This window comes from Pelmatolapia mariae, linkage group LG3_W, assembly GCF_036321145.2.
Source record: "Pelmatolapia mariae isolate MD_Pm_ZW linkage group LG3_W, Pm_UMD_F_2, whole genome shotgun sequence".
Classification (NCBI taxonomy): domain Eukaryota; kingdom Metazoa; phylum Chordata; class Actinopteri; order Cichliformes; family Cichlidae; genus Pelmatolapia; species Pelmatolapia mariae.
Genome location: NC_086229.1, coordinates 79339249 through 79353053, shown reverse-complemented (window position 1 = coordinate 79353053; position 13805 = coordinate 79339249). Strand labels below are relative to the sequence as shown.

General features: G+C 39.9%; 1 protein-coding gene across 1 annotated transcript; it reads left to right on the top strand.

Annotated features, from left to right (window-relative positions):
* The first annotated feature begins 1548 nt into the window (after nt 1-1548).
* LOC134624864 (uncharacterized) lies at nt 1549-11658 on the top strand. The gene is made up of 6 exons (XM_063469970.1): nt 1549-1639; nt 4442-4489; nt 4601-4774; nt 7355-7414; nt 7550-7695; nt 11170-11658. Exons 1-6 carry the CDS (start codon nt 1552-1554, stop codon nt 11308-11310), a joined length of 657 nt encoding a protein of 218 aa, XP_063326040.1. The 5' UTR covers nt 1549-1551; the 3' UTR covers nt 11311-11658.
* Nucleotides 11659-13805: the final 2147 nt, after the last annotated feature.

Sequence of the window (13805 nt, the reverse complement as noted above, 5' to 3'; positions counted from 1 at the left end):
TAAAAATTAGTTTATGCCAGATGCCCTTCCTGATGCAACCCTAATGGGATTTTTGTCTCCTTCCAGGATTGAGCTTGTGCTTGTTAGCTGAATGTGTAACCCACAACTATAGTTTGTTAATGTTAGCTTTTATCTCTACTCTACTCTACTCTACCCTATCATCAACATACTGTCATTTCTGACTCCAAATAGCCAACATGGTGAGGAGCATAAAGCTAAAGCTTTCCTCAAACCAATGAGTGACATCATAGTGATGTCACAGTGGCCACAGCCACAGGGTGAGTCATTAACCCTGTTTCCAGAAACAGAAAACATAAATCAACAGGAAGTCATGTGACTGTGAAGACAATGTGATGTTTGTTGAATAGTCGGTTGAGTAAGTTGAGAAATAACATGTATTAAATATCTAATAATCACTTCAAAAATGAGAGATCTGGATGGAGGGCAGCCGACAGATGAGACACCAAAAGACGATGAAAGGTGAGGAAGAAGTGATATGACACAATAAAAGAAAAAGTTATGAGACCGGGGCTGGTAAAGTGCTGTCAGCATACTGTCTCACAAATAAAAATTTAATCAACGTTTTAATTTTTTTTAAAAAGGTTTGGATCTTTAAAAAAAAGCTAAGAACAAAATTTATTTCAGTAACATTCTGTGAATTCAGCCATTAGGTACTGCACATAGTTTGTGATTTTATATTAATTTCACTATAAAACATATGCCCTCAAATGTTTCAAAATCCTAGCAACACGCCTGCTGCCCTCCATCTCTAACCCAGCCTTACAGGGATGTTGTGGTTCTCTCTGATGGACTGACGGAGTAAGCAGGAAACCACGCCGCAAACATCCAGGAGTGGCATTGCACAGCACCATCCATGTTTACTGGCTGTCTGACACTGCATGCAGGGGAAACACCAGAAGCCGCAGCAACCTTGAAACAGAACAGAAAAAGAGGAAATGGAAAAAAAAGAAGGGAATGAAAGGAATAGGGAATAATCTTGCCGGTATGTAATCCTCATACATTTCACTAGGTTTCAGGTAGTTTTCTGGGTTTTTAAACACTTCCCCTTCTGCTCATTGTCACTTCTGTCTTCTTGTTTCCTGAGCGTGTGCCTCTGTTCTTCTTCTCATGATCTGGTGATGTTTGGTTTGGTCATTTCATTGCAAGGGTCATTCGTTACCCTCGAATATTCAGCTGCCGTTGGTTCAAATAATAACTTACCAGTGGATCTCTGGGAGGAAGCCAGAGTAACAACAGGAAACCAGGCAGGAGAACATGCAACAGTGCAAAGCACTCCAACAGAGTGCTGCATTTAAGTTCATGTGCCAATTAGAGAATCTCAGATTTCTAGAGAAGAGCATAATATGATCAAAAGCTCCATAATGCTACTGATTGGACAAACTGAGGAGATGGTTGATGCAGAAATGACTGCTGAGTGTTCACTTACAGCTGTTCATATCAACACAGCAGTCACAGAGGTCGGTACTCCACTGCCCAGGGTTCTGACTGGTGGTGATTGTCACCACCTGGTTGGTCTGCTGGTGGCCAGCCATGCCTGGAGGAAACAGACACAGCGTGAAGTGTGACAGAGGTTATAGCTGCTACGCATGGAGAAATCCAAGGGGAGAATTTGAGAAAGGTAACAGGCTGGTTTGTTACGTACATAACAGGATGTTTCCTGATTCATTTAAATCACTACAAATAGCTGGAGTGAGATGTGCAAAGGATTTGCGTGCAGTGCACTCTTCTGTTCTCTGGACCCCATGCCACCAACCATCCTCAAATCATGCCTATGCACTTTGTGTACCATCATGGTGGACATCATCTGAAACCAGCGGAGCCCTGTACTATGAAGTACAGTTCAGCATATCCAGAGTATCTTTCTGTTATCTGCATTCTCTTACCCTGAAACAGGCGATTAGGATCAGGTGAGCTTTGTCACACAAAGCTGGTTATCAACTTGCTATCCAACTGACGCAAGTGAGAAACTTTACACCATCCCAGGCTCCCAACAGAGGTCCATGGGATTTTTCAGGAAAGTTGACACCATTTTCTGGAGAATTCATTGGTTGGTAGGCAGTGATGTCATACCTGCTCATCTCTATATTACAATGGCAAAACCCAGATTTGGAGTTACCCAGATTGACCTTACTGCTTCCTAGTACAGGCCCCTGCTACCTTCAGTCCTCAAAACACCTGCTGTCTCCTCCATTCTCAAAAATAAAAAAAACTAGTGTGGGCTCAGATGACCTCAATAACTACTGCCCGATCCTGGAAAGAGCAGTCACAAACTTTTTTGCAAATCCGACTTCAGCGCACATCACAGCATGAAAATTTCCACATTAGCATCCTAATACTTCTGGACCTTTCAGCAGCTTTGACACAGACTCCACTCCAGACTCTGGACATAACTCTCAAATTCTGCAGCTGAAATCTTCACTCATGCTTTAATTACCTCCCGCCTGGACTATCGTAACAGAATCCCATTTGTTCTGCATCTCAAATCTCTGGACATGCTGCAGTATGTTCAGAAGTCAGCCGTCAGTTCGTATATGCACTAAGTCCTAGCAACACATCACCCCCACCCTTATGCACCTCCACGGGCTCAAGTCCTGATCTCCGGTAAGATCCTCCTCCTCACCTACAAATCCCTATGTGCTCCTGCTCACCAGTACTTATTATTTTCAGAAACAGAGTGCATTTCACGAAACTTTCACAGATATCACGATAACTACATTATTTACATTCATTGGTGTCCCTTCACGATCTGGTTTGACTTCTGATGAGCTTCAACACCTGACAGGTTAAAAGCAGTATGGGGCAGGAGGTAGGCTAACAGGCTACTATCAGTCCTACAGTATGTCCTCCACTCTTGTGGAGGCCTGTCTGTGAGGTAACGGGCTAAACTAAAGATCACAGTGTGACGAGAAATGAGGGTTGAAATGAGAGGAGATTTCAGAGTGTCCAGATTTATGTGCATTTCACATTTATTTGCATATTAAATGTGAACAGTTCATTAGCGGCCAAGCTCATGACCACTACGGACTGTTTTGTACATTCATGATTTATTCAAACAATCAAAACATGCGTGAGAGATACACATTAACAAATAAAGGCGGGGGGCAGAATTCTGTTTTGTGTCCTTGATTAAGATAAGAAAGGCATTTCTGGCCGCTCCCTTATTTCCTACAAACACAGAGTTTACATCAGATGACCCTTCCCTCAACCCAGACTTGGAACCAGCATTATGTGTACACTAGCTTCTGACCCAGCTTGGTCAGGAACCCCCCAAAAACCAAACATCAATAATTAGTGTCAAGCAAGACAAATCAATAGATTTGACAGAATAGATAGACTATATGACAAACTATGGTTAAACCAGGCTGGAAAAAAAACATCGAGGCTGGATGTCTTGTCCCCCCACAAGCTTTACATGTTAATCACTACACAGAAATACTAAGCTGTTCATCAATATGAAAAGTTAGTCTTACCGTTTCTCTGATTCTCTGAGCGTTGAAAATAAATTAGATGAAGTTGAGAAATCCCAGCATTAAACTGGAAATGAGAGAGGGGGGTGTGGACACACTAGCTTCTAGGGGTGGGGCCAGAAGCAGGACGTGGGGATGGGGGGGGTGAGGGTACTAGCTCCTGCCATGAAATATGATTATCCTCCTATTGTCCCCTGACTAAAGCCATTGGACTGTCCATTCATTTTCTTCCACTTATCTATTTTGCAGCCATGACTGGAGTGTATCTCAGCTGCTGTAGGACCAGAGGCAGGGTACAGCCCATGGACAGGCTAAAACAGAGAGCCCTGTGATAGACTGTGATACAGTACACAGAGAACCCCCTCCACAGTCATGAGGAAAGATGTAAACTGCACTCAGAAAGGCCCCAAAGGGCCAGAGTAATTGAAACCAGGACCTTCTTGCTTTGAGTTAATGGTGCTAACCACACAGCACTGTGCATGAGTACTATTAGTCTCACGGTCCCTAACGCCATTAGATGAGCGCATAGACAGGAGCAGCATGGATCTGAGTACATTTCCTCAAGCACTTTACTTTGTTGTAATGTACTATTTAAGTATGTCCATGTTATGTTGCTTTCTACTTTTACTGCGCTGTATTCTGGATGACTTTACTGTACTACTGCACCATGCTATTTCTTTTAAAGCTTTAGTTTGCTGACTAGTGGGGTTTACACATTATGGAGTCACCAGCTTAGCAAATGCAACACACTATCCATACCTAGCGTCAGTCATCAATACATCGTCATACGGAGCTGAACTTCATCTTGTGATGCTGACAATGTGCTTACTGTATATATGTTTAAATCTGCGCTGGTGTAGGATGTTGTTAACTGTGGAATACTTTTGGTTTTGGTTTTCAGGCATCCTCTTATGTTTGAAATGGTGTATTTTATCATATAAACCATCCCACAGAGCAACCAAGCAGCAAGCTGTTCCCACTTGAGCTCAACCAGACTAAAAGTTAAGCGCCATCTGATGATGCTACTGAAGAGTCATCTATTCCTGACTACATGTATCAAGCTGCCTTAAGTGTAAGAGCGACTTTGCTGAGCCCTCTGAATTTCCATTCAGTGTTGTGTGGTGGTGTTGGAGATGCATGGCGTTGGTCCCTCAACACCAGCTCCATAACTAAGAAGGCCCAACGGCATCTCTGCTTCCTGCAAAATCACCCGACACCCATTCTCACCACCTTCTACAGAGGGACTATTGAGAGTATCCTGAGCAGCTGCATCACTGTCTGTTATGGTAAGCGCACGGTATCGGATCGCAAGACCCTACAGCAGATAATGAGGCTTACAGCTGAGCTGAGCTGTGAGCCTCTCTTACCTCCATCACAGACGTTTCCATACTTCACCCAAATAATAAGAAAACTCTTTTTCTTTTCAGGTAGATGCACAGGAATTCTGACCTCACACCCTCATACCTACACACTGAGTTTCTGTGATGCATTTTTTGTTTTCTCCTTTCAGAAGCTATCTCATATAATCAAACTCACTGGTCGTATTAAAGTTCAATTTTCTTCAATAAGATTTGATAAGAATAATTCATTACATAGATCGAGTCACTAGTTCTACCAATGTGAAAATGAAGGTGCTATATTTTTCCCAAATTTCCATATATTTTTGCAAAAGAAATAATGAAAACTAATAATCCTCCTCCTTGTAAATTACAATTTTTACAGTCTTTGTTGCACACTCTATGTCATGATCTGGGTGCCACGGGCCACTGAACCGTGACACTGTATCACTTTTAATAAAATTAATAAAATTAAACCCTAGCATTTATGTTTCTTAACATCTCCACCTGTTCATCTTAAGGATGGTTTATTTTATTTTTTTACCAGATTTTGTTAGCATGTCATTTGATGACTCATCCTAATAGCTTTAAGTGAGCATTTGAACTAAAATGACATTAACACCCCTGAGCTAAAGGTTTAATCAGTAAAATCACATGACCTAATTGAACAAGTGAGAGAGAACATGTGAATGATTGTGAAAATGCTAATATGCGTAAGCTGATAGATGGTTCAGTGGCTGTTCACAACCATTTAATGACTAAAATAGTTGTCAGTCAACTATTTTGTTTGTTTTTGGGTTTTTTTGTTTTTTTTGTTTGTTTTTTTTAAACAGTTTTCATCACTGGGTTTTTCCTTCCTCTGTAAGAGACGGTCTGACCAAATATCTAGTCGCTGTGGGGTTTTTTTGCTGGGGACATTTACCCGGGGACAAATGTACCTTTTTCATCCATATTTCAAATACTTTTGCTACAATGTTTCTGTGTTACCACATGCAAACTAGTTATTTTACATTTACACTGGTTGAATGACTGTGTATCATGAATTCTGTGTTTCCCTGTGTGAACAGGTGGGGTGTGTCTATGTGTGTGTGTATTAGTTAAATGTTGGGTTTTCTACCCTTCATCTAATTTTTCTTCAAAGTTCACCAAACCAGAGACCAGGTAAGAGAGACTTTCTATAAAAATGAACAGCTTAAAACATTCAGCAATGTTTCTGAAGCTTACTGCACTGTTATATCACCGCAGTATCGTTTTTCTCAGTCATTTTCAAGTGAGCTGATGAACCAGTGTACTCAAATGATGCTGAGTAAAACAAGGGGGATTTTTAAAGGTTTTCATATCTTCACAGAATTTGAAAGAAAATCCTGGAGCCTACTTATCATAATTACTCATGGGTCAGTGAAAGAGAGGATGAACATTAAGTAACAAATGCTGTTATACACGTCCTTCAGTTTTATCGCAAGATATTTAAAAGAATGAGACTGATGACAGGTTGTAATGAAAGATATGCAAACAAGTTCAAATAGCTTCTGAAGTCACTCCAATCCAATATCTGATAAAGAACCTCTAAAACGAAGATGTAAAATTGACCTCTTCAGTCTATAAAGTTTCTCTTTGAAAATAATGATTTATCTTCTTCTCCCGTCCTCTCTTTGTTACACCTTTATTTTTCTGTGTGGCACATTAGTGGGTTTTATTTATACAGCAGCTGTTCATTTAGCTCACAGACACATTTTGTGACACACTACACAGAGACCTTTTGGGAGTTGGGTGATATTAAAGTAGAGTGAGTTGGAGTTCAAATTAGGTGCCAGTTTGAGAAGGTTCACGCTATTGTGTAGCTAGCTAGACGCTGAAGTACTGAAACTTCAACTATACAGCTGCACCATGGACACGTCACAGGAATGACAAGAAAAGATGTTAGCAGGCTGTGGAATATTTTCTTATTACTGAACACGTATCTCCATGATGTCACTGAAAGCAGGGCTGCAGCACATGGTTCAGTCTAGCAACGTGCATTAACCTGCCTGTTAGATATGAGAGTGCAGCTGAACAGCAGATACTGCACCTGCAGTTATAGTACAACAACACATTTTTCAGGTTATTGCAAAACTTTGTTTTTAATCATTTCGTTTGCTTGTTTGTTTGTTTTTTAAGTTATACAAAAAGGGTTTGAAGACAGCCACACAACATCCATTAAAAGCACACAGACTATTACCAGACAATCACATTAAAAAATATATATGAACAACACATTTTGCCATGTGCATGTGTGTACGTACATCTGTGTGTAAATTCTTTGCCATTTGTTGGCAAACTTTTTTGTCTGTACTGCACACAGATCATTTCTACATCTGCTTCCAGGTTTTTGTAGTGATTTACGTGAACCAGTTCCAGCTGTAACACAAGCAGCACGTTGAGAGCAATAGTTAACCAGTCTGTTACCTTTCTCATATTCTAGCAGTGATTATCCTTATGACCACATTAACCCTTCAGTCTGTGTCTATGTTTCCGCCTTGTTTCTTCCAGGTATGAGTACAATGAAGTGGAGCACCGGCATCTGTGAATGCTGCTCTGATATGAGCTCCTGTAAGTTAATCATTCAAACCCTACAAACAGCAGTTTCTCTATAAACTGTCTCCTCAGACTGTTTTTGCAATAAGGTAGCAGAGTGTAATGCAATAACATGTAATGAAACACAAATGTCTCTGTGTATTTTTCTAGGTTGCTATGGATATTGGTGTTTCCCCTGCATGAAGTGTGAGACAGCCAGTAAAAATGGATGGTGTTGCGCAATGCCACTCCTGGACATTTGCTGTGTGGTGTCCTGCTTACTTCGTCAGTCCATCAGAAAGCGCTACAACATTGTTGTAAGTCTGGGTTAGGGATGCAGGGGCGTATGTTAAACATTGTGTGTAACAGATTGATGACCCCACTGGGACATCAAGCCTTAGTTTGTGAACCATTTTAAAGTTTTCACTTTTGTTTGTTTTGCTTTTTGGATGCAGAAATGCCTGTTTTTGGGGTGGAGAAACGGTTCGATGTTAAAACCTCACATTAGCAAAACTGCATCCCTTAATGCAGCCGTCCCCAACCCTCGGACCACAGACTGGTACCGGTCCGTGAGTCGTTTGGTACCGGGCCGCGAGATTTGATGCTCAGGTGTGAAATTTATGGTTTTCAGGGTTTTTATCATTTTTGTCATTAATTCTGTTTCCCTGGGTCTTTACCTGTGTGTTATAAATAAATGTTCTTTTTTGGTACCGGTGCTGGTTTTATTTTGTTGTATTTATCTGTGACACCTTAAAGGCGGGTCCGTAAAAATATTGTCGGACATAAACTGGTCCATTGCGCAAAAAAGGTTGGGGACCGCTGCCTTAATTTATAGGGATTTCTGTAGGGTTTAATTAGTAAAATGTGCACATTTGCATATTCGAGTTACTGAATCAAGAGACGATGAAGGATGATGAATGTAGGGTAGTTGGTGCTGGTGACAGACCTGTGGAGTTCTGCAGATGTCTGGGAGAGAGGGCAGTGGACTTTTTAACCCGAGTGTATGACATAATCTCGGAGAGTGTGAGGTTATTAGAGGAGTGGAGAAGAAGTGTGCTGGTACTGATTTCCAATAACAAAGGTGCAGAGCTGTAGTAACTACAGAGGGATACATTTAATAATTTACACCATGGAGCCTTGCTCTCAAAAATTTACATAGATGTAACACTGTCTGTGAAACTGAATTTAAGAAATAAGTGCTTAAAATCAAAGTCTCTTAGAAGCAACTAACCAACCACATGACATCATGTTCCATACTGACAGAAGATGGCGCTGCACATGCTTAAGCACTTATTTCTTAATTCCAGCATCACAGAAGGTTTTACATCTACTTCAGTTTTTGATGGAAGGGCTCACTGATGTATTATACTTTATATTTGTATTGTTTCGTGTCCTCTTTAGGTACCTGGGGTCAACCATCCAAAGCAACAGACACAGGTGAAAATAAGAGTGCAGCCAGGGTGGGGTGGATGGAGATGAGTGTTGACAGAGGGATTGCTGCAAGAGTGAAAATGAAGATTTACAAGATGATAGTTAGACCTGCTGTGGTGGATGGTTTGGAGACAAAACTACTGACAGAAAAACAGAAGGCCGAGCTGAAGATAAGTTAGGTTAAGTCACCTTATCATTCAGTGGCATCAGTAAACTGAGTGGGATGACATTTTTTAGGGACTAGCTTTGCATCCAAATTAGAAAAAGAGGAAATGGAAAGTTATCCAAATTTGAACTCTCGTATTTGTCGGCATACGGAAGAAAACTGCACCTGCTGCTGCTTGTTTTGAAAAACTCTCAGATAGTTGGTTACCCAGCTCTACACAGCATTTTAAAGGGACACAGCTTTACTGTTCAAGTTACTCTCACTGCTTTCATCAGCCTGTTTGCAGCTGTAGCAGCTAAATGTTCCTACCAGCATCAGATGTCTGATAGTTAGTGGATACAGTGGAGCTTTTAGCAGAGAAAGAGACTGCCGCGTTCGTTTACATCTTATTCTTAATAAAACAGATATGAATGTTGTGATGTGAAATTTACTTTCAGTAAATCACAGGAAAACCTCATCTGCATGTTTCTCTTTCTAGTCATGTTGGTTTGAGTTCAGAATAATTAACAATCAGTGTGGACAGTCTTAAACCAACATCTTCAGTTTGCTGTCAGTGCTGTTGCTGATACTGTAGTATTCCCCACATTTTAAACACTTACAACCATCACAGCGGGGCCATGCAGAGACGTTTAAAGGGGCAGATGCTCAAAGTTAAAAAGGGGCACATAGAACCAGACTGAAGAACAACAGCCCACATTCATTAAGAATCTAATATGGAAATGCATCATACTATATCACTGTCATCAGGTGGGGACAATGCAAAGCAAACATGGCTTACGTTTTACCTGATGGTGTACAATGTTGCTGTTGAGGGGTTGCTGCTGCTTCTGCAGCATGTTATCAGATAATAATAAAATGCAAAGATTGGTGACTTTAATGGAATCATAAGGCAACAGATGAAAATAAACTAGGCTTTGCCTGTGAATCACTCTTTGCCTCTCTCCCTCCTTCCATCTCCTCATCTGAGCTATCGAGCTCCACTTGCTGTCCATCTGAGAACAAGGCACAACTTGCTATTGCTTTAAACTATTATTTAATTATCCAAACTGAATAACTTTTGCACCTAATCCATAATAAAGTAATAATAGAAAAATGTTTTTGAACCAAAACATTGCAGCTGTGTTTGTACCAGCAATGCAACAACTGGTACATGTGTTATTGTTACCTGTGCTCTTTTTAATCCAGCTGGTGGAGGATCCACTGCCTTTAGCAGCCTCACACAGCTCCTTTTGACACTGTTTTCTCCTCATATCCTTACAGGGCTTGTCTGGACAATGTTATAACATGAGTAATAATTTTTAAAAATCTATACACATAAAACATGCACACATAGACACACACACATACAGTGACATTTTATACCTTCTCCAGTCCAATATTGCCACAAGTTTTCTTCCAGAATCCTTCTCCTATTATTTCTTCCCAGTGCTCTAATAATAAAACAATAAGAATAAAATAATGTATTTATGATGATTCAGTGATTGTTTAACTGTCCACTCTGTGCAGGCAGAAAGCTTATTAAATGTTTAAACTGTAGACATACAATAATTTTGCTGCTGTAAATTCAGCATTTTGTCATATTTGAAATATAAATGTAATATAATCTGTTTCTTAATGTATTTTTGAAAATAAAGTGTTTTTTTCATAATATTGTAATTATAATAATCCATAATTATGTGGATATGTATATTATTTAGTTTTTATTGAAATATAAGCCCTGCAGAAATGCTCATTTGTTTCAATTCGTCAGTTGCCACAGAAGAACAACTGACCACTACATAATAAGCTAATACTGCTGTGTGCTGTAGACTACAGTGTGAGCTGTATACCTGGTTTCCTTTGCATCAGTCTGCGTCTCCCATTTAAGTTGTGTTTCTCCTACAACTCCACACCACTCAGGCTGCAAAAAAATGCACGTTTTCTTTGTGAGTTAAATCCCGGCTCATAACCAGCACGTTCTACCTTCAAGGGCAATAATTGGTTAAATGGTAGTCATGTGACTGATGCAAGCCAGATCCATTTATTTAGCAAAATTGTGATTAATAGTTAAATATTACTGTTGAGGGGCCCAGGCAGGACTCCACACCGCACATGCCTGCATGACAGCTTCATTAAATTAAATCATAGTAACTCCTGCTGCTTCATTGCTTCATCCTCTCCCTCTCTCTCTTCTTCCTTTTTCTCCATCCTGCAGGGCTCGTTCGTTGATGACGCCAGCAGCGTAATTTTCTGTCACCCATGCGCTTGGTGCCAGATGTATCGTGAGCTGAACATCAGGGAAAACCAGCAGCCTGCTAACTCATCAGTGGTCACCACTCAGGTGGCCCGTGGATAAGATACAACCACTTTTGATGTTCAGGACCTGTTGTGGTTTTGGGGTTTGTTTAGTTTTTTGCATTTTGTAATCATAAAGCACGTAAGAAAAGATTAGTTCAGTTTGCCAAAGACAATCAAGTAGCGTAGCGTCCTATCTGCTTTCATTTTCAGAGCCCTGCACAGCTCATTACTACAGTGTAGTCATTAGCTCCGACCATCATGAAGTGTGGTTCCGTGTTCCATGTTAGCTTTCTTTCATACAGTTTTAAACACTTAAGCTTTAAAATTTGTTTTTTTTTTAAAGGTTTCACTGACATATCAGGTGGTGGATGTTATCTCAGGGAAGGTTTTAATCTGACTAATAAAATCTCTGTGCTTAATAAAACATGATTGCTCTTGTTGTAATTTTTCTTGAGTTTAACCTGTGTTTATATAAAATCTCTTCAATTAAATGAAGGATCGGTTTCTGCTGAAACTTCAGCTTGGACTACATGAAACTGAAAAACTTAAGAATGAATGTGTTAACCAAGGCACGAATACTAAAATGAACAAAATAAACACACTATTAAGTAATTAATTAAATATCAGTTCATTTCATTGAAAACATCTGATACATAATTTGTTTATTTAGTTCCCATTTTAATTAATTATGGACACGTTTAACTAATAATTTGATTGATGTGGTTCATTCATTTTGGCACTTGTAGGCCTCCATACACAGAAAGCTGTTGAGAAATGCACAACATAAACCTATTAAAAATGAAGAATTGCAGCTGCCTAGTTCTACAAAGCCTTTGATTTGATGGAGAAACACAAATAAAAATTGTTTGGTTTAATAAAACAGCTCGTACAAAGATTGTCAGCCTGTTGATATGACTATAAACACTTTAACCCATAAAATACTGCAGGAAATATCTATCTATCACCTCATGGGGAGATCTGATATTAACTATTCATTTTACCCCAAGCTACTGAAGGTTAGAAACAAAATAATGGCGAAAGAAAGAAGGTGAGGCTGTGCTAACATCTACTTTACTGTAGAGGGCACTGTTGGGCTGCCCAAAGAAGGTCTTCAGTCATTTGTTTATCTTTTAATGCCACTAGTATATATGTCTTTATGTTGTTATACTTCTAAATGAAAAGGGTTGAGACAAACATATCTGATGCAGCAAACAGGCGATCCACAAACGGATGCTGGATACAAACATCCACACATACATGAAGAAACTACAGTAACAGCAGACAAAATGCTGAACAAGAACACACCAAGAACCATAAGAAAGAGAAGGAAGGCAATACGTGGGTGACTGTAAAATGATTGCAGGTTACACATGAGCCCAGACAGAGTCTGTTTAATTATAAATGGGCTAAACATTGCTAAGGCGACCATGATCTAAAACTACTGTGTGGTTTTGGCCACAGACAAACAGTTTTGATGCAGGTCATTTTGGCTTTTGTATTTAGGGTTTGAGAAAAGGGTGAAAGGTTTGAAGACGTGTTTTCATACATTTGTATAAAAAAGGTGAAAGAATGCATTAGACAGGTGACTATGAATGCTTTATTTTAGCATAGCTTAAACCCAGTTGGGGAACGACTGGAAGAAAGTGATGATATTATACGCTATGTCATGATATATGCTCAATTTTAATGCACTAACAAAGCATTTATGAAAAGTTCAAACATCTTCATAATAAAAATGTTCTAAAAGTAAAGCAACTAATGTGGCTGTCACGTAGCACCTACACCATGCTAGCACTCGCAATGAGCTCTGCAATGCTATGAAAAAGCAGATACAAAGGGCCTACATTTCTTTGCTTTCATTTCAAGCTGTAAAAACAACTAAATGTTTCTTAAATGTTTTTGAATTGCAATATTATGACAAATAAATTTAATTAAGAAAAAGTGACATGCACTTGACACATGAGGTTGATATTCTATCCATGGATGACCTGCGTGGTGACCGCGGTCAAGATGGCAGGTGCCTGCCTGGCCCTGATTTTCAGCTCACGATGCATCTGGCACCAAGCACACTCGTAACACCAAAATATTTGACAGCAGTCGCCACAGGATGAACCCTGCAGAGGAGAAGAGAAGAAGGAGAGAGGATCAAGCAGCTGGAGTTAATGTAGTCTCTCTGAAGCTGTCGTGGTTGCAACAGTTTAAAATGTGTTGGATACTACATCAAAAACAGGGCTGCAATATTATCTCACTTTGGGATTGTTAAGTTTAGCTTTCATTCTTATTTCCAATAAAATTGGTTTCACTTTCAATTTTACTGGTCATCCAGCCTTACAGGGATGTTGTAGCGCTCCCTGATGGACTTGCGGAATAAGCAGGACACCACACAGCAACCGTCCAGGAGAGGCAAGGCGCAGCACCATCCATGTCTACTGACTGTCTCACACTGCATGCAGGGTAAACACCAAAGGCCGTAGCAACCTTGAGGGAAGAAAAACTCACAGAGATGTGAGATATGCTTGAGTTTGTAACAGTTTTCATTAACGTCTCCTTTCA